At 38.0% G+C, this 27,959-nt stretch overlaps 1 protein-coding gene across 3 annotated transcripts in view; it reads right to left on the bottom strand.

Moving 5' to 3' along the window:
* Positions 1–7,432: 7,432 nt before the first annotated feature.
* The window catches only part of XRCC4 (X-ray repair cross complementing 4), a 187,311-nt gene continuing 166,784 nt past the window's right edge, over positions 7,433–27,959 (bottom strand). For all 3 annotated transcript variants that reach the window (XM_062599841.1, XM_062599842.1, XM_062599843.1), the window contains exon 8: positions 7,433–8,190. In XM_062599841.1, coding sequence (XP_062455825.1) covers positions 8,082–8,190 — 109 coding nt within the window. In that variant the 3' untranslated portion in view covers positions 7,433–8,081. The remainder of the gene's footprint in view (positions 8,191–27,959) is intronic.

Genomic DNA, 27,959 nt, shown 5'->3' on the forward strand with positions numbered 1-27,959 from the left:
CGGTTTTCTGGACGTGGCTGCAAGGCCGACACTCGGAAGGACGGAGCAAATGGGATTTAGATCAGAGGGTGTTTCAGCACTGCCAGAGGACTCTCCAGCAGGTTACAGGAAAGGATAGGGATTAACTTCTCTCCATATAAAGGAAAATTAACTATGTGCTCCCTATGTGGAAATGGTACAAGAGCATACTGCTAGTACTTCCTGTCTGAATATAGCAAGAAGTCAAAATTTAAAAAAAAATATATTAGAATGATGTGGGAAACTCAGAAGATAGGCTTCTTACATTATTCTGAATTCCTCAGAATCTCAAAACAAATTCATCCGTATCCTAGTAGATACACTTGTGCTTGACCATACTATTTCATATTTTGATTACTCTCTAAAACTTAAAAACATGATTCGTTGTTTTTCTGTTTACATATTTGTTTGTGGTAACAAAATAATATCTTCTATGTAGGAATATTTTAGCAGAATGTGACTGAGATGCAAGTATATTAAGCAAGTATATCTGTTGCTAAAGATGACCCAGAAAGTGACCTGCAGAAAGATAATGTTTATCTACATTCACCAAGCACCAATTCTTGCACATAAATTAATAACTAATTTTGTGTTAATTCTGATATAGTCAAGGTCAAGCCAAAGAATTCAAAGGTAATCTGTGATTTTGAGTGTCTTGAGCATCTTACTTTAGGCCTATGGAAAAGGTCCCAATCTTCTAAGTCTATCACTCCTCCAAAGCTTTCAAATCACACCCTTTCAGAATATTTTGCATAACGAATGTTACAAATGAAACTGTTACTTTTGGACATACTCGTTTTATAAGATTGCTCTAATTATTGTGAATATCTGTGGAAATGATGTTCACCACATTTGCGTTGACAGTTTGGTGTCTTATTTATATTGTCTCGTAGTGTTTTGCAAAAAGTCTTTCAGTTTTAAACTGGATCAAACAGCACTGGGCTTTCACAGTGCTTTAAGAGCAAGACTTTTACACAGATAATAAAAGATAGCTCATCACAAGTGCTTGTTCTCTGGGAATATGAGATCACCTGCACATAAACATAAAGTTATAATATTACATATTACATATTGTTATAATATTATTGTATGCTTATATTATTTTATAAATATAAAATTCTATTGCATATAAACACATTTAAGTGCTTTTTGCCAGGGACCAACAGGGTAAAATGATCCATCATATAGAATGTTCTTTCTAACAAACTTTCATTTTAAAAAAAGTCACAGATGTATTTCAGTCCAAAAAACTGAAACTCATTCTTCTGCCATTGTCCTGTTAAAGGGTCCATCACAATTAACTGCATTCTATTTTACCTGTCTGTGTAAAAAAATCAATGTTTTTTCTATCTGCTGTACAGAATTTTACACATATGGTCTGCTTAATTATGACAGTCTTAATTGTTTGTGGAGTAAAAGCTTCAAGCAGCTTTGTAAATAAAAATCTGAAAGTCAGCTTCCTCTTTGAGATAATTTTTCTTGATATTTGCACTGTCTATGAAGAACAAAGCAGGGAACTCTGCAGGAGGCTGTTCTGTTCCCCGAGCGCTGTGTGGGCAGGCCTTCATGGTCTAGATATCAGTTGTGTTCAGATGAACTATGAGAGGCCATATTCATGCCTATAGATGTGTCACATGTGAACTGTCACTGCTTTTTCCCATTGACTTGAAATGGTCCAGTAACCTCAGACATCGAGTGCTCTGAATCACTTCATTTAGAAGCCACAGTAATTGTGGAATTCATCTACTTCAACCAGCTACAAGTTTCAGTGTCTAGCCATCTACATTCCCTCTGTAGTCATGGAGAAAGAGAGAGGTATTGCCTGGGAGCAAGTCACCTTACCCTCAGAGAGATAAGTTGAACATATCCATCTGTTTTCCTTTCTATTGAAGGAGCTCAGGTGACGATGTTAGGTTGAACATTTCAACCCACACATTTTCATTCAGCACCGAGAGTCTTCCCTTCACTTAACATCATTTACATGCAGCAACTGGCCACTATTACAGAATTGCAGAATAGTTGAGGTTGGAATGGATCTCTGAAGATCACCTGGTTCAACCTCCCCCACTCATGCAAGGTCAGTTATAGCAACTTGCACAGAATCACACAGAATCACAGAATGGTTGAGGTTGGAAGGGACCTCTGGAGATCATCTAGTCCAAGCCCCCTGCTCAAGCAGGGTCACCTACAGCACATTAGATAGGATTGCATCCAGCTCAGTTTTGAGCATCTCCAGAGAAGGAGACTCCACAAGCTCTCTGGGCAACCTGTTCCAGTGCTTTGTCACCCTCACAGTAAAGAAGTTCTTCCTTATATTCAGGTGGGACTTCCAGGACCTTGTCCAGTTGGGTTTTGGAGTATCTCCAAGGATGGAGACTTCACAACCTCTCTGGGCAACCTATATTCATTCTGGCATGCTATCCTGCTCAGCTGCACTCAAAATTACCCACTCACTTTGCCTCACTGCAGGAGGCATAGCCAGCTGGGCAAGGAGCACTCTCCTATGGGGGATGAGAGAGCAGCTGCAGCACTCCAGGAGGCACCGTTCTCTCTGGTAACACGCTGTCTTCTCGAGCTCCATCCGTGCCCCACTTCCCAGGCCCGTGCATCTATGGCACAATCTGGCCATTTTTCCCATAACAGCTTGGCAAATGTGGGTGACTTAATAGCATAGGGCTTTTCCATCATTAATTTTCATCATTTATGACAAAGTTTTCTCTGTTTACTAAGTAATAATGGACTGGACATGGACTGGGCAACTGGCTCTTTCTGACCTTGCTTCAAGCAAAGCGGTTGCATTAGACAAGGTCCATAGATCCTTTCCCATCTCAGCCATTCTGTAAGTCTGTGATACTGTAAGTATGATGGTAAAATGTTTTTCAAATTTGTATTTCTGCACAAGACACACAGAGCCATAAAAAACAAAAGAGAACTATCCTTTCTTTCCAAGAAATAACCTGAAAATGAACATGCACATCCTGTTTCTCCAGGGCATTAATAAACAACTCACCTCAGATGATATTCAGGTGGCAACAGCCATTTGACAAGACCTGAGAATTCTGGTAAATGGCAGTTTTTGGTTATTGTTACTCCTTCTGCCCAACTTCTGGGATTAGCAGACAAATCAAGACCAGACAGCATCAGATGTCTGATATGATCCTGTTTCCCAAAAAGAATGAATTAAACAGGGTCAACTGCCTTTATTCAGTCCTCATCCCCTTTTCCAGTCAGTACTTTGCCCAAAAGTACTCTGATTTTTTCTTTCCTCTCTCTCTCTGTCTAGCTCTCCTTCTTACCATCTCCCACATGCTCTCCCTCTCTCTTTCTTCAGCTACACACCCAGACTTATCTCAAACGTGTCCTTAGTTTTTTTTGTTTCTTTATTGTTTTTTCCCTGTGCATTCTGGCCTCTCTGTACAGTCATGCAAATCTCCACAACACAACACACATCAGAAACTAGAAGTCGCACATGCCTTACTCATGCAGTGTTTAAAGGTGGTGGCCACTATTACTTCAAAAAAGAAGCAACTGTTTCTCACAAGGCTTCTCAGTTACGTCACCAGCTCCAGATTTCACTGGAGTTCCTGCTTTTTGTGCCAAAGTCATTAATGCAAATGTTGAATGAGACTGATCCCAAGACTCATTCTAAGGACCTCCACCAGTAACCTCCCTTCAGCTCAATGTTTCCCATGTTAGTACTACTGGCTTTAAAAATATCTAGACATTCATTTTGCTAATAATAGCAGATCAATACTGATAGGTTTTATGAATGAAATTGATTTGGGGTAGAGGGATAGTGTAGTGGTTATCACATCTGCTTTACATGCTGAAGGTCCTGTGTTCAGGCCCCAGTGGAACCAGCACAAGGAAATCTTTGGGAGGTTGGACTAGATGATCTCCAGAGGTCCCTTCCAACCTTATTGATTCTGGGATTCTGGAATGTAATTACAATAGAAGGGCACTCATTTAATGATCACAGAGGGGGATGAAAGCTCAGATGCTGTCAAAGATCATATGAAAAAGAAACAAAGCAGAGGATGACAGAAGATTGCCACAGGTAAATCTAGAAAAAAGACTTGATGAGAACTCAGATATTGTGAAGGGAACTGAAATAAAACAAGAGCAGCAACAGAGTGGTTCTAGCCCCTAATGAGAGGATTGATGCAGCCCTGTAGAGAAGTGGGAATAGAAGAGGGTTTCTAGAAGGTAAGAAGTTTCTCCTCGCTGCTCCTCTTTTAGTGGGACAACAAGCTCCTGGCATTTTTTTTTTGACTTAGTTTTGCTCAGATGTTCAAACATATTACCTTAGGCATCAGAGCAGTTGGGACATGCTTTTATTGACTTGCTTTCCTACCATTCTTATTTCATTGTTTCCACATTTTATTCTTCCCACAAAACAGATGGCAAGCCATAAAAAAGCTGGTTTACCTTAAACATTTAGCAGCATCTGAATTCCCATGTGTAAAGGCTTTCTTTTCCTTTGAGTACCTCTGGGCCACTAGAGCAAAATGCAGAAGCTGTCAAACCCAGCTAGATTATATTAAACATTTCCAGGGAATCACATTTATGCATGCAATCATTTGTATGTTACAGGTACAAAACAAGGAAAAATAACGTATGTCCAACACACATCTCTCTCTATATATATATGAGTCCAGTTTTGAAAATAAGAAAGTAGTAAAAATAGTGACATAGATGGCTAAAACATTGTTTAAAAATCAAAGTAAAATTTCCATCCCAAGGGCAATACTTTACACAGTACTTCCTCAAGAAAACCCAGTTTACTACTCTTTTCCTCTCATTTTGAAAAAATTCTGTAAATCTTTTTGAACTTAAAGATTTTCTGGATAAACCCAGACATCAAATGACAAACTCTGCTTAAGTAGTTACTTTAAAAGTATAAAACTCCAGAGCAGTCTAAACCTTTAATGAAAGATGGCATGTTTTTCCTACTGTAAAACAACTATACGTTTTATCTTCCCCTAAAGTAGTTTAAACCAAGAGAAAAAAAAAAGAATTACCTGGGAAGTCATTTGCAGAGTAATATCAAAGAGAGGTGTTAATTAAGGACGGCCTTTGAAATTTGATCTGCACTTCTTAACTTCAGTTAATTTCCTGCCTTGGAAAACTAGTTGTGGGTATGTTTCTCTATTTTGTCTTCCATCATTACTAAAATATTTTGGACAGAGAAAAAGCAGCTGACTGATATCTCATGTCAGGTTATTTCATGTGACAGTTTTATACGCGTGCCTGGAAAACGTGGTCTTCTGAAACGTGAGTTAGAAAACCATGCTCACAAAGTAACTCTGCTATCAAAATGCAAGGAAGAATAGAGTCAGGCTTAAGTCCGGAACTATTTGATACATTCATTAATGGTCTGGATGTTAGCATGGAACTTGCTTACTATGTTTGCTTACAATGCCAAACTGAGATAGAGTTAACATTCAAAATTGTCTTGACAAACTGGAGAAATCAGGTACATAAGTGGAGCGTTAGTCTGTAAGGTCAAATACCAGTTACTAAAACTCTTAAGGGAACAGTCAGCGACAAAAATGCAGAAAGGAAAAACAAGTGAGTGCCTACTAATTCTGCACTTAAGATTCTGAGGATTATGGTGGATCACAAAATGAATACAAACTAGCAGATGTTATGTTATTGTGAAAACGGTGAACATTATCTGAGCTTTATGAATAAAGGCACTATCTACAGACTCACGAAGAAACCTTTCTGCTTTGCAAGCTCTGGAAAGCCCCAGCGGCAGGAATTCCATGAGCAAAGCTCCCAGTTTTCCTCCAAGATTTTACTTAGAGACTTCACCCTTCCCCTCCAAGAATAGCAGCTCAGCCTGAAACAGGTACTGCTAGGCATGGCCAGTGAAGGCCTTTAGGCCCTTTTCAGTGCAATGGGACAGACAAGTTTGAGGATAAAGTGATGTCCCTACGACCTGCGGACAAATATGCACCATAATGAAGTACCGCTGATTTTCTGTGGCCTTGGCAGTATCGCCCCTGCTCTCACACATAACTTGTGCTCATTTTGCCATTGTAATTGGTGGGCCTTTCCTGTTCAAAGTCATCCGGAAAATGGAACTTTATAGGCAGAACAGCAGAATCTTCTCACGCAAACTTATCAGAAAGGAGCATTTCACCAACAGTCACACAGTTGTGAAGACCAACATGTTACAAGTGGACTTCAAGGAGAGAGGGGGTGTTTGTGTATACATAAACAGTCGCAGCTGACTGGAAACTGGCTCAGTACCACAGCTACCCTTACTAGATGACACACCTGTGCTCACACAGGCCAAGGTATGTCCAACATCACATCATTTTCTGCTCACTTCTTGGCTTGATTCTATAACCTTTAAAAAAGAGAAAGATTAAACATTCTTTCAGGATTTACTACATATGCCAATTGGGTGTAACATTTACTATTTATATAACATTTTATTAATAGAAACCAATGCTTTCTTGAAAGCAGAGTTCTCCAGGATGTTCAGCTCCATTTACCTTCCTTTTTTGCAGTGGGCACAACTAAACCCAGCTCTTTTATTTTGGGTTAAGTCATGGAATATTTTCACATTAAAATTGAAACTATATACAAGCTTTTGCTGAAAGCATTGTCAGATCAGCACTGGAGGATTTTAAATCAGGCAGTGACTATGAACAGTTGTGTGAATAGGTCTTTTGTGGTCCTGTCATTTCTCAGGCACAAAGCTTTTGTAACAAGCACAATATTGTGGCCATTTATGTTTTTACTGTGTGATTTATAGCATTGTCCCAAAGCTTTTTGTGAATTTTAAATGTTGTGACCATGTTTTTCAGAAAAGAATGTTTAAATTTAATATTCTGAGATCCTTATTTAGGTTCTTAAAGGAGGCCTCAATCCCGCAAATACTGACACAGGTGCTTTTAGTTAAGTATAGGTTTAAATGTTGGCAGAATCAGGGCCTAAATAAGCTGACATTTCAAAAATATCAAGTAATTTCCAGAGAGTGTTACAAGCCATAGAGCACAGGAGCAATACTATGTTGCATAGTCCTGCTAACTTCAATGGGATTACTCACATGTTTAAAACTTGTTGGATCACATCCTTTCTGGCATGGAAGAACTGGTTCCTATTGCCTTAAATGAGAATTGGCTCAGGCTCTTAAAACTGGATAGCAGAAACTTGACATACGTGCTTAGTTCCACACACTTGATTTTGACCACTGAAGGTAAATACACTTTAGTAACTTTTTCTCAGACAGGGCCTTAAATCCACAATATAAACAAATGCACCAGTTTCAGGCAGGAAGAAGTCAGGCATTAACACACTTTACTAACTAATCTCTTTACACATAAAACACCTAAGCAAATAAAATAAAAATAAAATTGATGACTTAGAATGTGCTTTATTATAACTCACCTTAAGAAGAATCAATGAAGTATCAAAAATAACCATTTTAAGGGTTATGGGTTTCTACAGAAGGGTAAAATAGATTCAGTATTGACTTTATAAGCGTTTTACTCCCATAAGCAAGAATACACCTCAAAGAATCTTCAAGTAACAAGAAAAATGACATTTCCTTGGATGCTCCATTCTGGATGATAACATTTCAAACTCAGTTTTTGAAGGCATCCCAATCAAAATTGAAGATGATTTAGCTAGATGGCATCTAAGCTGAGCTTCTCAACAAAGGGGTAATATACAAGGTCAGTACAGTGGTAACTTTTAAGACTTCTTCATGTCTGACATTCTCTAGTGACATCTGGAAAACAAGTTGATCCTGAATATGATCAGCAGGCAAAGGTTGTTAGGATGTAAAAATGCCGTGGTGATGCTCTCTTTCCCAATATATATTGTGATGAAAGATCTACACAGAGGCTGACCAGCTGAACTGATCTGAAGGCTGCCACAAATCAAGCCTCAGCAGCTCAAGGGTCTGCAACTGTGAAGAATGCACATATGTCAAATACAACCTTACAGTAAAGATTTCAGCTCAGTGTCTACAACTAAGCCTTCTAAGTTTTATAGCTTGCGTCTAATAGAAGCTCTATTCTCTCAGTTTTTCAGCCGACACATAGTTAGATGTCATCAAAGAGGTCCTCTGGCTCACAAGTGTTTTCCAGTGTTTCAAGAGACATCACATCCGGAGAATGCTTGCCTGATGTCTTCTGTGAGGCAAGATCAGGTCTGGAAATATAAAGCAAAGACACCAATCTGAAACAAATTTAGATACAGATATAAACAAATCAAACATAAACACAGACAAGGTAACCATTTAATAGTGTATTTTGAGCTTTTTGTTAAGGTTACATACAAGAGAAAAGTGCTCTTTGTAAGACCTAATTACTTGATGAGATGGCAATGGCAAAACAAACATATGAAATTCAGTTTATAAATGTCAAGGCTCCAGCTATTTTGTTACAACTTTCAGAATACTAAAAATGACTATTTTTCACCCACACCCACAATTCCCACAAGGAGAGCTAAGGAGAGTAGGACAAACACAGAAAACATACAAAGGATCTGGTCTTTTGCTACTACACAGGATGATACTCTGTTAACTGCTCTTTTTTTTTTGTCCTGGTGATAAATGTACATCTGTTGTCCATCAGCTTGGTGTGTAGGCATATGAATAGTCACATTAAGTTATCCCAGAGGCCCATGTCCCAAAGGTACAAGCTTCTCTCCAAACAACAGAGCAGAAGAAACAAAGGCAAATGTAGACAATCCTTCCATGATATTTGCTTGCAACTTCTAGACTTACAAATCCCTGGTCTCCTCTTTCACATGCTATGTTTACATTTGCTATAACTGTATGCAAATAGAAGCACTTGTCATGCACTGACATACGTGTGCCAAGATGCAGGTTTGTCTCAGATAACTGAGATAACTACACAGAGTCCTATCTGAAAACTTCATATCAGGATCAGACATCCACTATACTGAATAACATGCTACTCTGTATCACTTAATCCTATATAGCACTTACTTGACCGTCCTTATCGCCATAGATTGTTTGAACATCTCTCTGTTATATGAGCTCCTGAGATTTGCCAAGTGCTCATGTTCACTGTTTCTCATCTCTATCTGAGGTGGAATTCTAGTGAACACAACTCTCTGTTTCTCCTTGGGAAGGTAAGGCAAAGAAATGCAACTTGCAATTCAGAAGATCGTGACTTTTGCAATCACTTCCAGTTCCTATGGGAATTAATTTTATATTTATAGACTAGATCTCAAAAAAGTCCTTGAATCCTGCACAGACATATTTATTTTTGTGAGTCTTAGGAGGAAGCATTATTGATCACAGATATTGGAGTTCTTGTTACTGCATTTCAACTGAATGTGATTTTCTGGGCCTAAATAACTAGCTGCTTTGAAAATAAGAACTAGTCTCTTGATCTTGACTTGGTATTCTGTGGGAAATCAGTACAGGAAGTAGAAAACAGACCTGATGTGCTTGTAGTTGCCTGCATTGTAGGATTTTGGACAGGTCGGAATTTCCTAAGGGTTGATAGCTTCATGCCCAAGTTCCACTGGTGTAGTCCAGAAAGAGGGTGAAAAATTCATACGTTATCAAAGCCAACACAACATCTACCAGGAACAGAAGAACTAGACAGAAGTGATGGAAAGTGTTACTCTCAAATGCTGCCATTTGAGGGCTTCGTGTAATGAGACATTCAAAAGCAATCCTAATTTCCAGACTAACTCAAGCATTTGCTTTCATTTGCTTCATGACTGTGACCAGAGTTAGTCAAATCCAAGATTTCTGATCACTGTTTTGAAATTTGGTTTCATGCAGATTCACAACCAAATTTCCTTTCTAACTATAAAGCTCTGGGGAACAGAAGCTGCTTTAAAAACACTGCAATCTCCAAAATGTAGTGAGCTTTCTAAGACCTCAGCCACTATCTGATTCACATCTTCTTAGGCTGCAAGTTTTCCAGTAGAAACTTTGAAACCTTTGGAGGTTCAGCGTTTTCACTATAATGCTTTCTGCTGTGAACCTGGGGAATGATTTTCCTTTAGAGGTGACACCCTCCACGCTCCTGAGGAATCAGCAAAAGCCCAGTAAGCTCTGGATCTCAGATACTGTGACTTCCTAACAGCTCTCCAGTATTCAGAACAGTTTCCTCACCGCTCTATTTATCATTCCAATTCTGTAAACTGCTTTGAGTACAATATGCTTGTATTTTCAGATTATGATCACCTTTTTATCTGGAAATCTAACTAGTTATCACTGGAAATTCTTCAAAATGCTTTCCTTTAGGCCTGAATAAATCATGTCCAAGGACTTTATCTTTTCAGTTGAAATGCAGTAACATTTAGATAGACATGTGCCTCATCAAAAGTCACTTGGACTAACTGTAAAGCAAACCTGCCAAAATCTGACCTTTAGCCAATTAACCTCCAGTCAGCAGGAGCATGTCACTCAAAGCTATTCTGATTGCCAACAATCAACTTATTCATACACTAGTTTTTTTTCAAAGTATAGTTACTCCAATGAAGTGTTATGTTCAACTTCACTTATTGAAGATACATTGTTCTTTTACCTTTCTGGGTCAGTCTAAAGCATTATGTCTCCACTGAGAATATACCTGAATGACATAGTGTAGAGTAGCATACAGATCATTTTACTTAATTCTAAATGGTCTCACCAGCCTGTAAATTAGGATGTGAAGATATCTGTTCCACCACAGGTTATTTCAGGTACTGAAAGTCTTTTTTAGAGTAGCTTAGGAATCTTTCACTGTCCTATACTACGCACATAGGCATAATACTGTGACAGTTACCATGACCTCAGATTTGTTGACCGAGGCTTTATCTATTTCAGAATTTTCTAATTTTGAAAAGCAAGCCTGACAGTGCTTACAAATAGTAACGTCAACAACAATTTTATCTTCACTGGGTAAGCTGCTTTCAACACTATACAGTAGATTAGATCTATAAAATACTTCAATACTTCAGCCAAATCAATGGTGAGTTTTAACTTTACACAGCTAGAACTGTTAAGCTTCTGTGTTCTTGTAACAACACAGTCCTCATTTAATCTCCAAAAGTTGTAATACTGTGCCTGTGAATAAGCCCAACCACACTTGCAAAGTGGAAGCATTAGACTAAAGACCTGGAGTTCACAAGCAACTTAATTTTGGCTTTAAGAACAGGTGATTAATAGTTGCATGGCAATTATTCATTACATGCCAACAGCTTGCTTTGTGCTGTGAAATTACTTTAAATCTTGGATTCTCATTGAAGCTGTATTACCATATCCTGCAGTATAACCAAGTTAATTTCTTTAAATTGCAGTGAGTTGTATTGCCCTCTCTTGCCAAAAAGCCTGTAAGTAAGGCATTCTTGAAAGTTTATTCTTCTGTTGGATCATTTTTTGAAGTCTTGCCTTTTGGTAAACTTAAACTCCATTAACACATCTGGAGAACTGCTGACTATAAGAGATCATTTCATATTTCCTGACATTTAGTTCAAGCCCTTCATAAATTGAGGTGGAAGACTAGATCCACAGCTGGTGCGAATCACTGGAGCACTAATAATGTCAGTGGAGCTCTGCTGACTTACACCAGCTGAAATTCTGGCCCAAGATTTGGAAGAAAGTGGTTACATTACTTGATATTTCTTTCCACAGCTGAGTATGAGCCATAAGAAACAGAAGATACGCAACACAGGACTTAACTAAACAGTAAAGTAATTCAAAGCCATGTAGGATAATGGCTTTGCATAGCTTGGGAGAAAAAACAACACCTTTTTTGCAGGAGGACAGATGGACCAGTCCCATGTCTTTCAAGCGATGTAACTATTTCTGAGTTCACACAGACCCCAAAGAAGATCTGCACAACACAATTCCTGCTGGAGTACACAGCCAATTCCAATCTGTAATGTCTTTGAAGGAGTATGAAGTAGAAAATAATTCTTATGTGACTGCTACAAATGATACAATTAAAAAGAGCTTTCTAGTGGCAAAAGAATCAAATAGTTGTAGTTCTGAAACAAAATCAGGTCAGAGGCTGCAACATTAGCAGAATTGCTCATCTTGAGGTATTCCTTGCCAGAAAGATGAAAGGTTCTTAGACTTAGTTTTTGTGCTCAACCAACTGTCATGGGATTTGAAAAGACAAATAGTCTCATCAGTTAATACAGATACAGGAGTTTCCTAAAAACCTTGATTAATTTAAGAGGCGTACTTGTGTCCTTGGACCATTACATTATTTTCCTCATTTTTCTTTGATAATTAAAAGAATCACTTCAGATCAAAAGCTGACATTTTCCTAAAAGAGGAGATTTCATCTCTCCAAGACATGTAGCAGTCTTTAGAGAAAAAACAAAATTTTCAGTGTGAATTTCTTTCCATAGTCTGGTCTAATATTTCATTTTTGTCATTAATCTGAAAAAATAAAGGCTTAATACATAAGCTGATAGTAACAGGGGATATAATCTGACATATACTTTCTTCAGTATCATAAAAATAGGTGGCAGCAGCAGCTCATAAACAGAAAATGGATAGTCTTCATAGTATTAACATCGAAACAAAGGTATGAGGAATCGCAAACAACAACAAATAGTCACTTTATGACTGGCAGAACAAAAGCTCAGAGCAACATTTGTGTTGCAGAGATGATATATTTAGCCCATCCCAAGGGAAACACTTAGATTCTTTGATATATCAACAATCTGCCATCTTGGCTGCATAAACACCGTCTTCACAAAAAGTCCTCAAAAGAAAGGGGCTCATCAGCAGTCATTATTAAAGAAGGATTACAAAAGGAGCTTGAGCAGGTGAAAACTTCATAGACTTTGTGGCTATACCTAAAGCCTTGGTCTAGAATAACTGATTCCCCACGGTGTAAGTTCTTGGGAGGCATCATATTGATTGCCTATGGCTACCAGCCAAAAAGAGAAAAGTTCAAACATGAATAGAAAAAGAAATGGTCTTAGGGAGGATGGGAGAAAATCTTTCACATGAACAGATTAATCAAGCATGCTATCTGCAGACATTTATTTTTAAAGATAAATCTTAAAAATATAAATAAAGTTGAAACCACATGTGATTTAAAATATGATCATCAGAGATGCTCCTTTACAGCAATGCTGGTGGCTGTAATATAAGGTGAATCATAGAAGTATTTTCCTTTTAAATTTAAGTTAAAATAAAAACCGATGCTCAAAACAAAGCTCAAGAGTTGTGTTTAGTTTTGGCAGTATTACGAACATTCACTTACCACATATGGTCTATTCTTGCATTTATTCTTGGAAATGACTTGAAAACTAAGTCATTTATTTCAAATCGATCTTACAAAATGTAAACCCCAGACCAAGAATCATGAAGAACTTGCTTGCTAAAATCACCATCATGATCCAAAATTACAGTTGGTAACCTCTTCTCTAAGTTACGTTAGTGAGCAGACTGAATATTTTTCTGTAGATTTCAATGGTCTGAACAGAAATGGTGGCCTCAAGGATCACCAGAGTCTAAGTTGTACCTGGACCTATGCTGATGCACAGAGGCTAGAGAAAAGCAGTCAAGAAATGGCTGCAGAAATGATTTCCCACTTAAGGAAGTCCCTTGCAGAGAACCTTCCCTGTGTGGTCTTTTCATATACTCAGTGTATTAAGCAAACAGTCTAGTCCCAGTAAAGGTCAGCAGACAGTAATAAGCTCACTCAATTACATTGTTAATGAAAAATATTTTCAATGTGGGAACCACAAATCTAATGTTAGCCAAGGAATCAATGATTCTTAATAAGCTTCTACCTCTGGCCAAAAGCCAAACTGCACCTGCATGCTTCATAACCACTGTGGAGCAAGATAAGTCTGGAATTTTCTGAATAAATAAAACCTAAAGCTTAACTTCAAAAAACAGGACAATTTCTCAACACTATCTTAAGCCCTTGCAAGTACCACTCTTTGTTCTCTAGAGTAATAAACTTTCAAGATAGAGGTTATTTTTGATTTATGCTTACAGAAGGCTCCTTAAGCATCAATCCGGGAATCCTTCAGAGGGAATCACTCAAACATGACAGAAACAGACACATTCGCTGCAGCAAGAACAAACTCACAAACAAATCTACTAAACTAAGAAGATACCAATATATCTTTAAATAATATATCTTCTAATGACTGGTCCAAATCAGCTCTTAACATTATTAATCACACACTCTATTTAGTTAGTCATAAAACATATGATCCAAAAAACCTCAGAAAACCATGCATAACATCTAAAACAGCTGTGTAGACAAGTAAATGAACAATGCTCTCAGAAATTTTTTAAGGACTTGAATCCATGCAGTTGCAAAATTCCCATTAAATTCAGTTGGCATAGGTGCAGGTTCTTACTGATTTAAAATGAACATCCCAGTTTAGTGATATAAATACAGTTCTGGATCTTTTTTATCTCATCAAACACACTTGCAGATGTTTACTAACAAGGATCTACTTAAGAATGTAGAAATAGATATCACTTAAAAGGAAAAGTCTAAATCATGTTTGTTTTAGACAAGTGGCACACATTTCTGTGGCTCATTTCCACTTAAAATCCTTCTTACTTAAATAAACTAGACCACATTCACTTTGAGAAACACACTAGCGCCACTGCCTTCAGAAGGAAAAAATACAAATCAATCTCTTAACTACAAGAGTATAAAGTAAAGGAAAATGTAGTTTGTTTAGGAATTTTGTCAAGATCTTTCAGGAATTCAGTGAATTGCAAATTCATCAACAAATGTTAAATGCCATTTCTCATAACTGGTCGTTAAGCACTTACTAATCACATATTCATTTATATAACTCCAGCACTGGCTAAACTGTGTCACAACCTTTCTCCAGGTTGTAAAACCCGTGGAGCTGTTTCTCTCCCTAACCCTTCCTTCTCCTCTCACGACGGTCGTGATCAATATCCAAAGACATAAGTGGGCAAATACAAATCCTTGAACCAGCTTCTCATGTCAGAAATGCAAGTCCTTGCTCTCCTCTGGTTGTTGTCCCCAGACCACGGGATGGGTAAAAACTGTGATTGCCAGCAGGCGATGCAGAGTTGCGGCTAGAAGGAGAAGGGTTATTTAGCATGCAGTCTCGCCACAGAGCCTGCCTCTTGTGCACAGTTCTCCATCTCATTTTAGTAAAGGCCTGGAAGTCCGTCCTACCAATCAAAGGACAGGGTGGTTTTTTGTTCTATTTTTTGTAATATGATAATCCTATTTTTAACTAGCATGACAACCCAATCCTGCAGATGGCAGCTACAATTGCAAAATCATATTGAATCCAATCACAAAAATAAAGCATTTAAGTGCAGGTAATCTAGCGATTCTGAAACCTAAATTGCACTGCAGATCTCTCATGTCTTTTCCACTATTTAGGCTCTAAGTGTTTGTTTAAATCCTACTGACTTCAAAAGGAGCTAAACACACTCTTAAAGTTCAACACATGCTTACAAACTCTCCTGAATTAAGGCCTCAGCTTGTGACTCTCTGGGGTGATTCTCTACACTGACTGCCAGAATGAAAACACAGAATGAAAACCACAACTTTATAAATTAATAAAATTAAATAATGTCAATTTTAAAGAAAAATGGATTATCCCAGCGTTCATATGATGGAAAGTCTCCTCTTAATACTGGACTAATGTACTCGGTTAATCTTTACAAAATAACTAGGTTTATCTAGAAAGATCCTGCTGTCAGAAGGATGTAGGAAATTCCTGGGCAGTAATCCTAAAAATGATCTTTAAAAAAATCCCATAGCCAAATTAAACAAAGCTTTACTCCCTGCTGAACAGTTTGTACATATATACCTGGGCATGGACAGAAACCTGTCATTGCCAGGTTCCACAGATTTGCTCAGCAGGTTTGAATTACTCACTTTAATCGGCTTATTGCAGAAAGCCACTTTGGATCAGTACAATATATGAATATGATTTAAGTACATATTTTCTAACAACAAATTGCACGTAGAAAGACACATCAGCAGTGAGCTCTTAGTTAATCTGGAAGCAGTGAATTGAATAAATCAGGAACAGCTACAACTTAAGGTAGAGCAGATAACATGTAACAGGCTTTTCCTCTCCCTCTAGAATGTTTGTATTGAATCTAAAATTATTTTAGTAGTCATAATTGTGCTTCATCTTTTGCTGTCTTTTAGCTCTCATTCAATCTCTATGTTCCTCCTGTCCTCTCTCCAGTCCCAGATTCGAACTCATTCATATTTCTCTGAAATAAGATCAAAGCTTTGATATTTAAGATCAAATCACTACCTACAATGACACCTGTGAGAGCTGAAACATGTTTAAACAGCAGAATCAAAAAAGGGGTGGGGGAGGGCAATAGCACATCCAGCCTTTTGAAAATACAAGGAAACAAGTAAAAACGGATATAGTAGGCTGAGACAGAACAGAGCTGGACACTGCAAAAGCCACTGTTATTTTCTGACTAAAATAGCAGATTCTTTTCCTTGCCTGTTCTATCACATCCCAGTCACCCTTGAGGAGTCTCCTAACCTAGGGTAAAGTCATCAGCTTTGTTCATTTAGCACCAATTATTTCTTACTGTGGAAGTGCACAAAACAAACAACTGGATCTGGCTTTTACTACTGAACTTACTAATTTTCTGGTAATGCTTCTTTTTACCTTGGACATGCAGTTGAGATATTTTAACAACTTTCCCTTTAGAAACGTATCACCGAAAGTCTGCTCGGCAGAATAAAGAAGCCACTTTCGCAATACATCCTCCATTTATCACAGAAAGCAGGAATGATCTGTAGGTCAGGACGTAATTGCCGTAAGACAGAGAGAATGAACATGCTCTCTTGTCACTTCAAAATGATTCATTTTTTTCTCCTCTAAAACCCCAACGTCGACCCAGTCTCGCTCCTTGGGTCTGCCTAGGCAGCAGTATCTGCACTAAGTACTTTACCAGGAACATTTAACAATAGACCAAATAGCCAAGTCATTACTTGTTTCTGCAAGAAAGTCTAGACTATAAGATTTTTACGAAAGGTTGTACTACCTCCAAAAACAACAAAACCCCAACTAACCAGGAAGACTGGACCGACCCTGTGTGCTGCTTTCACAAAATTCTTATATAAACCAGGGTTTCTAATAAGCCTCTCAACCTCTTTTTCATAAATGGTCAAATTCACAGAAAGATTTTTTAGCCCTAATATTTCAGAGATTTCCTTTTCTGGTATAACAATTTTCATACACATGGTACCAGAATCTAGTGACAGTCTCAGCTCAACGCGTTCATGCAGCGTCTTTCCCCAGGGTTACAGTAATGAAGGTTAGAGGCTTAACCGGTATTAAATCAAGACTGTGACTGAGATGGGCTAGCTGAAAATCTGCCTCAAAGGTCAATTGGAGGGGAGTGCAGAATGGAAACCAGTCAAAATCTATCTCTGCATTAGCAGGCCACCCACCAGGTTTTGCAAAAGGAACTAAGATGAGAAATGGACACGAGTTACAAATGTGAATTTACAAGCATGGAAAGCTGAAAGACAGCAAACAACCCTGCATTTTAAATGGAATTTTCCAATTACTTCTATTGCAAGAACATAGGCCTGGTTTTAGAGAGCCTATACTCCACAAGTCTCTCTGCCAAATGTTTCTGCTCAGACTCCAGGCCTCCAGAGACAGGAAGGTAAGAACAGAGACTCAGAGTGATTTTAGGCCATAGACCTAATGGACTAACACAACCCAGAGCCTGCACATTACAGGTGAGAGAGTCAAGCTCCTTCCGCCTGCCCTGCCGCTGTTCCTGTCACCCTTACATGGAGAGATTACCTTACGCTTCCTAGTCCAGGCCTGCTCAGCACTGTCTTACTTGACACTATACATGGACACCTGCAAAGAATTTATTTTTTCATTTTCGCTCCCACTATAACAAAACATTCTGCAATTTTGGTCACTGCGACCTGCATCGGACTGAAATTTCCCCTTGAGCCCCTGCAAACATCTAATATTCCCAACATCTTGAAGGAGTTCCATAGGTAATATATAGGAGTAGGAATAACATAGACTAGAATACAGAATAGAATAAATAGGAGGAAAAGCAACATGACAAAACTGATCTGACACCAATGTACAAAAATTTTCTTTGCAAAGCCCTTTCAGTTATACAGCTTGAGCCAGATTTTATTTTCGGTTATGATACATTAGTGCAAATCTGAAGCAGCTCCACCAAAGTTCCCTGGTACTAGTCTGGTGTTCAAACAAACATTCAAATCATTAATTTTTAAAAAATTAATCTTTAGAGAATCTTGATAACTATGCTGGTGCTGTTACTGAAAAATTTAGACTGACTTGCTGTTTTATGACTTTCAGCATGGTGCTCTAAGGGATATTTTATCTTACAAATGCATTAAGAAAAAAGGCAGCAGCATACAGGTGGGCAACTGGGACTTTATTAGGAGAATGCAGATGTCAATCAGATAGAATAATCATAGTGTACATGTGGAATAGATGCTCTCTATGTAAAATAACCCAGGGTGTTACACAGATGAATCACTGAAAATGTAATTACACTCAAGTCTTAGGTTATTAGTTTCAGGAGTATTTATTTGAAACCCATCTGATTTTATCCATCCTGCAGTAGTAGGAAAACAAAAAAGGGTAACTGACATTTTTCAAGTATACCCCCTCATTTGATGCCTCCATTTTCCTTTCCAGAGAATAAGAAAGAATCAACAGTACTTTTACAGTACAAAATCCCAGGAAAGTCACTGTCTTCTATTAGTTAGATTGTGACAGTTCCTACATTTTGAATCTAGTTTCTGTCTGAAATATGTATCCTTACAAAAGAAAGAGCAAGGAGTTCCCGCCTAAAACATAGCACATACTGCCTCAGCCCTTGCATAAACTCTTATAATCAGAAAGATCACTTCAGATAGTACAAACAGATGCAAATAACTCAAAAGACCTATTGGTTCAAAACATTTTTTAAAATGTTTTATAAATAAAAATGGCTGTTTGAAAAGGTTCCCAAAAAATTTGAAAGACAGAAAACATTTTTAGCAGCAGTGTATATGTATATATATATATATATATGTATATATATATATAAAAAAGGGACATTTTCAGAGTTGTCCAAGCTTAGCTTAGCTCTTCTTCTCATGAAATCAGCTGCTTTCAGAGCAGAGTTAGACTAAGGAATTGACATGTTTTAAAAGATTGCATATGGTGTTACAGAAGCCCTGTAGGTCTGAGGGCTCATTTTATGAGGGGGTGATGAGTTCCCTCTTTCACTCGTTGCAGCAACAGCAGAAAGCACACTGCACTTCCCAGCACGGGGCAGCTCTAATTCCCCGGTGAATCTTCTGAAGAGGTTCATTACTAACAGTAGGTAATATAACAATTGACTATATTGTATGTGCGCATGCACACTTACATATACACACACACACACACTCTCGACTGTTACAGAATATAGATCTGTTCATAAAAATCTAGACATTAGAGATTATCCAAAGCTCTCTAAAACTCATGTGACTTTCCCCATTGGCTTCATTTAGCTTCATACAAGGTTTTTATACAAAAAACACCTACATGAGCCTCTCAAAACTTAGCAGGATGTCAGCGGTCTGTACGTTTAATCTGTATCTAGAATATACAGTTCGTTTTTTCCCCAGGTATCTCTGGACTCACTAATGAGAGTATTCCAAAATCTATGGCCATTTATTAAGACTGATTTTTGTCCTTTAAAACTAGTGGTAAAATAAAAATAAAGAAACAACTCCTCATTTTGCATGCTGTTAGGTTTTGACACAAAAGAGAAACAAGAAAATCCAATGTACGGCTCAGGACGCAATATTTAACATCCTACTCCTTGTTTAGGTCTCAGCAGTGCTATTTGTGTCTTCACTTTGCGTGTAATCGGTCCTGCTTTGTTCTATCAGGTACATAGCATTCCTTCTAAGTACCTCTCCAAATGCAAAGCATATAAGATAATCAATATAGAAATTAATAGATGTTGACTTACTGATTCTATTCATGTTTTAAAACTTTAAGATCATTTGTAACATGAATGAAATAAACAGTATTGATCCTTGCAAAAATTCTGATACAAGAGAGATAATTGGTACAATGCAGCAAACTGGGAAACCTGGAAGCTGTTTAATAAGCAATATGAGCTCTTAAACTAATTCACAGTCCACCTTTCCACCACAAGTTTTAAGAGGAATCCATTCTGCCTTTTCACACCCAGTATTGCTAATTGTAATAAGATATGCAGGCAACAGTAATAAAAGCTCATTCTAAATCTGGAGGGAACCATCAAAAGCAATTACAGTGAGGGCCTGGTACTGTCAGACTGTCAAGTTTCAAGCTTAATGTAATTCTTTAGAGTTTAAATTTTTTCTACTTTAGAAGGAAAGAATTGCAAGCCATTTTCTGTTGAGAATGCAGAAAGACCAAGGAAACAGACCATTTAACTGCATGATGCTGAAACACGACATAATGTACCAGAAAAATTATATGTCATGTCATAGCAATTCCTCAGGAAGGGAACCCATCTTACCCTATTGGATATTTCTTTGAGAAAAAAATCTGACAAGAGCCTTCCTTAGCAGGGAGAGCTAGAAATTTCAGAAGTCTAGGAAGCACGTTCATTTAAATTTTATCAATTGTTACTGTTTTTCTAAGCCAGAGAACTGTTCCGTTGTGGAGGAAACAATGAAATAATAAAATATAATGAGTCATTAGGTTTAGTCTGAATGCTGCCATTTATCGGCACAATATATTCTGCCTACAGACTTTTCCTACAGCTGCTTTACAGCTGAGTATTCATTTGCGCTGAGTATTACTATAAAACATACAAAAATGTTCAAGAACTTCTCAAGATCTTTCAGAGTGTGGAATAAATGACTGAATAGCACTCCAGCAATTACCAAAGCCAAGAACAAGTTACCTACCAATATAAGCAATAAGAGCAAAGAAGTAAAGATATTTATAATTTTTTGAATAGCTGCAAAACAAAATGTAAAGAGAAAGCAATTCTTTCTCATTTTCTCTACACACAAACCCGCTTAAGTTGCGCAAGGTTTGTGATTATGAAAAATGTCAGGTGGCCAAAATCAGGTGCAATCTAAGCCCTGTTTGCATCAAGTACGACGTAGACAGTAGTGCTGACAAGACGGCACCTACCACTGCTTCACCTAACACCGACTGCAGCTAGCCCCACAAGCACGTCAGACTGTCCGTTAATGAGAAAGTGCCACTGAGTCTACACTGAGCCAACTCAGTCTTTAGCTCTTCAGCTGAAGCTGCATGTGATGGGGAAAATCAGTACTAATGATGACTGGATGCCCCAGGAAGCAGATCTCTCATGGAAGGTAGATTATTACATTACCTGTTATTTGAAATACTCTGTGAAACAACGATCAGTCACTAGTGAACCTGAACTGGAGCTGAACAGGTTGCAGAGGAGTCAGTGAGCAGAAAACAAAAAATAATAACTCATAAAGAAATTTAGTGGAAAAAACATTCCACTTGGACTTCTCTTGTGTTTAATTCTACATTGAGGGAAATAAGATTATTTTCTCTTTTAGAAGTACAGTGGGACCAGGCACATTAAACTTAGTGCGGCAGACGGTACAATATGGGGCCAGACAAGGTACCCAGGTAAAGCTATGGTGAGCTGGGGGAGATACAGAGCCTTGGCAGGAGTTTAGCATCTCAGAGTGTGAAAGTGCCTTTCATCCTATTTATGTTGCATCTGCTTGCCTCAGGCAAAGAGGAAATGTGGCCAAATTATAAATAAATCAGCGTGGTATACAAAGAACAAGTAAGACTTTGATAAAACTTGCTTTAATGACTTTGGCTAGTGAAGCTTGCTGTATTAAACTTTCCTCTGTTAGCCAAAAAGGTGACAGAAAGTAATGTGTTAATTTGCAGCCTACGAACTTTTTAGGGAATGGATTAAAACAAAGTTGCCAGCAGACTACAAAGGTAGAATGCAGTAAATATAAAGGCAGCTGATAGGCATAGTATCATTTGCTGCTCAAAGATTAGATGCCTAAACCTACAGAAGAGGAGGCTGTTTTGGACTTTTTAAAATACATTTTTTCTTTCTTACAGGTGCACACAGTTTGATTAACAGATACACATAGTTTAATTAGTAGATGTATTTAACTACTTCCCTGTTCTTTACAGGTAGCGGTTGAAAAGAAGACGAAAGAGTTGGTACACAAGAAACAGAATAAAACTCTGATCGCTAAAGCTGCTGCAAAACCAAGGTAGAAAGAAATACTCATGCTCCTACATAGAATATGTGTATTATATATGCGTATTGCATCTTGTAACCATCACAGAACAGTCTCCAGTAGTACAAAAATGAACAGTTTCAGATGGCTTAGAATTTCGACTTAATCAGTCGAATTATCTTTCAACTTATCTTATTCGACTTACTTTCGAATTATCAGAACTATACAGATCTTGTTAGGACCCCAAATGGAGCTAAAAATCCTGAAAAATACACCTCTTGCAAGATTTCTGTGTGTCCACTTTCCGAAATAGAGAGATTTCTGAAAGCCCCCCTCCACACACACACACCTTTTACAGAATGGGCTGAAAAATGGTGTTAGGTGAACCCTCGGGACAGCTTGTTTGAAGCTTGCTTCAAAACAGTAAAGAAGGCTTGGGTGCAGGGGGAGGAGAAGGCAAGTTACTATTTTACCATACTGAGTTCATCCATCCCCAGCATTTCTGCGTGTTTATTAAGTGTCAGCAATCACAGATTAGACAACAGAAGTGTGATAAAACTAGGCCTGATACAAGTGACTACTCCTAGAAATTACTCTTACAGAAGATGCTTAATTCAAAGTTATGATTTTTTTTTTCTTTTAATCACTGGCTGAAAAGACAAAAACTCCACTGACACTGTCTGTGCTGCGCAGTCCAGATCAATACGAGGCTGAAAGCTAGAATTAAATCGATAAAGAGAATAATGAAGCCAAAGGTAATTTTCTTTAAAGCAAAAAACACAGGTGATTCAAATTCCCTCAGAGAGACTGCCCTGCTCTACTGGAGTTTATTGATCTCATAAAGGCTTGAACCTGATGAACCATTCTGCCGCTAAAATGTCTAAAAAGAAAAATGGAGAATAATCTTGTCCAGTAGTATTCCATCGTTGAGAGAGCTGCCTTCAGAGCTCCTTATTCTCTCCCTAATTCCCCCCATCCCATAGTCTGAAGGAGGCAAAAGCAAGCCCAGAGTAGGACGAGCCACACGGCCATGGCCACCCACTATAGGGTCCAGGGGATTTGCTCCATTCTGGCACACCAGCAGACACTACCTAGGACACTCCTCTGCATTACCACAAAACTGTATTTTGCTGCTCCATGGATTCTTGTAATTTTTGCCTACACTAGCAATATTATAGCTGTCCCTACTCCAATGCTGTATGTACTATGAGTAGAAACTGGTATTACAAACCCAGGTGTGAGAAAGAAACGTGCGGGTCTCCTGAGGACCACTCAAAGCATGGCAAGTTCGAACAAAAATCACATTTATAGAGAGGCTGTCATTGGCAGTCTGAAGATGGCTGCTGAAGAGAGGTGAACAGATGTCACGCTACGTAATAAAAGGGAGTTGTTACTGGCATAAGTTTAGAACAGTCTAAGCCACAGTGGCTTATGTAGTTTGTCCCAAATGAGTGCCAAAATTGCCTATTTTCCCACCATGCCCCTCCATGCATTTCATTTATTGCTTCCTCCTCTGTCTTCCAGCAGTCTAAATGGCCAAATCCAAGCACTAGCACTGATGAGAACAGGAACACAGTAGCTGGCTGGCATAAACCCAGGCTGAGTCCAAATTGGGAGAAGTTGGATTTAGGCCAGCTATGAAATAGGCAGCTTTTGGTGGCAGAAACAGGCTTTAGAGGTTATGTACACCACACTCTAGCAGAACCTCCAATGCATGATGCATTGCTACCCTTTCCAGATGTGAACTCCCTTAATGGAGAAGCTAGTTCCAGAACCACTAAAGGCTTTGCTGACTTAATGTGTTAATAGTGCTTCTTTGTATCACAGTAAATTAAGAGAATCTTCTGAAAAACCCTGGAAATGAACACGCCCAGCAAAGAACATGATGGCCCTAACAAAGATTTTTTAAGACCTTGAAAAGAGCACTGGATAAAATAATAGTCAAGATTATTGGTAATAAAGTTATTAGTACAAAAAACACAATGATAAGTAATGCATGCTGCAATGACAACTGTTTTACAAGGCCAGATTCCAACTCTACCATCCAAAGGAAAAAGAGAACTACCTTAAATAGGAGATCTGGAAACAGAATGTTCCAACACGTCTTGAAGCCAGGTTACTAAGTAGGTGCTCAGCGACCCTTGCAGCTCTAGGCTCTAGCAATCATTGAATCCTGCAATATCTTACTTCACAAGAAGTCTAAGGAAATTGTTATGATCTATAGACCCCCTGAAACTGTTTCCTGTGTCACAGCTATTCAAGAGCCCTCTATACAAAGGGAGTATTTTAAAGCCCAACAAGCTCATGGTATCTGAAATTGGCACCTACTGAGTAAATTTCATGAGACTATGTTCTTGCCAAACGTCCTTGGAATAATCCAGATGCATGAAGAACATTTAGACGCGGAGCCAGTTGGGAGTTTTCTGGCTATGTTTTTAATATATTTTTCAGCCAAATTGGAGATACACATAAAATATCCATCTGTAGTAATTACAAGAAAAGTTGGGAAAACAGGGCTTTGAGTTCATAGACGAAAGACCTAATTATCCTCGCCTACATACAGCATTTTTCTCATTTGTGACAGACATAAAATGGCTAGCATTCCTTATTGCCTTTCCTGAAATTTCTTGTGCAATGTTCCTATCATCAGTGGTGCTCTGCTCTTTCTTAGACATGACTGTTTTTTAGTGAATAAACTATATGTCAGAAAGCTATTATATTTCCCTCAAAATTAATCTGTAATGTTTGGGAAGAGACATTAAAAGGGCTTCCAAAATAGAACAGTATGTAACACCATTCAGCATTAATCTTGCATATAATATTCATGAATATTGCAAGATACCGCACCTGGGCCTGACTTGGTCCCGATCTGCAGGGAACAGACAGCAAAGTCATGCAAGACTTCTTTTGATCAAGCATGTGCATCTTGCTCAGTGTAGCACTGAAGTGTAGCCACCATTACCCAACATCAGCCTCTGAACCTTGCATCTTGTGCCATCCAGGTGCTGTATCCCTGTGTGTCTGAAATCTATCTGGAAAAATGTATGAGGATTGAACCATTTCTAGTAAAATGTATGTTTACAGCAGTTAATTTCAGAATTCCAAAAACTCTAAATGTAGATGATATTCTCCTTTGCATCTGAGCTTTTAAAAGTGTCCTCCTTTCTGTAAAACAAAGTCCTTGATTTTTGATCTTTAAACCATACCAGATGCACTACTGTATAATGGGAAGTGTCTAACATATGAAGGACACATACTTGATATGATTACCAGACACAGAAAACACAGATAGTAAGCACTGACTTAAATTTGTTTTTGAAGAGTCTTGTCAGGAAAAAGGCACAAAAAAGTTGTTCTATCTGTTGCTGTGTGGACAGCCTTTATTCTCTGCTTTCTCAATTTCTGTCATACATCTGAACTTACACTTGTGGGTGAACAGACTAGATAGAGTCTAAAGGTAAATACTAAACCAAAAACTGACAGATGAATAGTGAGCCTTTTCTAAGATAATCTTTTACTTAATGCTAATAGTTTCAGTACATTAATCACTGTATGTTTGGGTTTGAACTTCTGTCCTGATGGAAACTTATTAAAAGAATCTAGTAAAATCAAATGATCAAACATAACTTTCTCTCTCTATATATGTATGTTAAAGTAGTATTTATGAAATATTTAATTGGAGCAAGTTCTCCAACTGTCCAATTCAGCCATGGCTTAAAAGTTAATAAAAATTTCCAACAGAACTGCAAAAGACATGTAAAAATAACTTTGCATATGTTTACCATTCTAATTCATCACTACATGCTATTTTTTCAACTCAAAGAGTTAATTTTTTAACAGAGAGGAGTGTATCTTGGTTTCTGTCAAGATAAACACTAGTGACATATAGTGCACAGAAAATAATCCAAAATGACAAAACTGATTTTGGAAAATGACATTCATTAACACAGCTAATGGTGAGTAATTCCAGGTTGGGATTTACCAGATTTGATTTGAACCATAAACTATTCCTTGGTTTACAGGTCTATGCAATAATACTTTAATGTGACTATGGCAGATTTCCCACACAAAAAGCTCATTCTAAAGACATAACTATTTCCTTAGACTACTAAACAGTGTCTCATTGTGCTGATGATATTGTCAGAAATGCAGGCTTTTGATTAAGGGGATTAACACTGAAACGAAGACAGATCACATTTTAAACTCAGTTAGATGAGTTGGCGTTAATTTTGCATAAAGGTACTAGGTTGGTTGTATCCCTGATGGCTTGATTATTCATAGATACATTTCATAGAATAATTAAAAATTCTGATTCACAGATAATCCTCTCTTTCTCTTTTCTCTTCCTTATACATATTCTCCTTATAGTGCTTGGATAATTACAAGTATCTTAGGCAACAATATGCAGGAAAGGCCTACAAAAATGCATGTTCCATTATCACAGTTTCAAGCACAAAGCGGTTTCGCCTTCTTTCCATCCAAGTTCTCCATATGCGGTTATAATTTAATACTGTCAGTCTGCACAAACATTAATTTTTCAGCACCTAGTATGAAACAATTGATTGACTGATTCTATAAAGATTTCCATGAATGAACAAACCTCCTTCTGGTTTTGGTCCACATACCTCATTTTCTAGTGTCTTGCCCTCTGATAGTGTTTTCCATGTTATAGTCACTTACTGTTGATGCACAAACAGCTGAGCCAGGAGAGCAAACTCCTCTGACTTCAGGCCCTGCCAAGACTGTAAGAGCTCAGCATGAAGAAGCAGTTCTGTGATCCAAAGTTCCTGTTGCCTAATCAGTCCTTTCACCCTAGCCAGGAAGCAGTCACGCTTCTGCTGTGGTTTTGCAAAAAACATGAATTATACGGCAGTACAATGAACCATCAATTACTGACCCAGTTTGCAATGCTGGGAATCAAATCCCAAAGAATCTACATGATCAAAGAATAATTGGAGGTTGCAAATTTTATTGATGTATTTTTACTGGAACATAGTTTACTCCTCCTAAAATCATCCACATTAACACCATACTTGCATAATCTGGAGCTGTTTAAACAAAACCTCATTCTACAAATCAAGGTTTCAAGGAAATTAGCCAAGTAATAAGACAAAGCATTTTCTTAGAATATTAGAAAAAGTTTTGTAAATTTAACTTTTGACCCTAGAGCCTTAAACTAGAACAATTTGGAAATTAGTCATATAGCATATCTTTTTTTTAAATATGGAAAAGCATTTGTAATGGATTTTAGAATTAAGTGAATGAAAACCACTATAGGATCTGTTAGGAATTATCAAACTAATGTAAAGAATTCACTCTTATATAAAACCTACCATTTAATTTCTTGTGCATTTAGCCATAGGCATTAGAGAAGAAATAACAGCTTAAGCTGAAAGAAAACCACCAAGTCAAAAACAAAGCACAGTAGTTCTGTAGGATCTGATGGGGGCAATGAGGAGGCTACTCCACTGCACGTCTAAGAGTGTAGATCTAACTAGTGACCTAACATACTTACCGAGGAATGTGGGCATAAGAGGCAAAATTAGGCTCCCCTCCTTGGCCAGCCCTGCACATACCTGTATGATCTGTAGGCTGCTGTTCTCGGCCCACTGAGTTCTGGGGCATTTGCAGCTGGTGCATCCCCAAAAGTAGCAACCTGACTGAATCCCCTTAGTGTGCAGTGCAACAAAGTTCCAGACAGAAACTCCAGAAGGGCAGTGAACATTACACAGGGCTGCAAAGACCGTTCACAAGAGCCTGAAG

This window comes from Rhea pennata, chromosome Z (genome assembly GCF_028389875.1).
Source record: "Rhea pennata isolate bPtePen1 chromosome Z, bPtePen1.pri, whole genome shotgun sequence".
In the NCBI taxonomy this organism is placed as follows: Eukaryota; Metazoa; Chordata; class Aves; order Rheiformes; family Rheidae; genus Rhea; species Rhea pennata.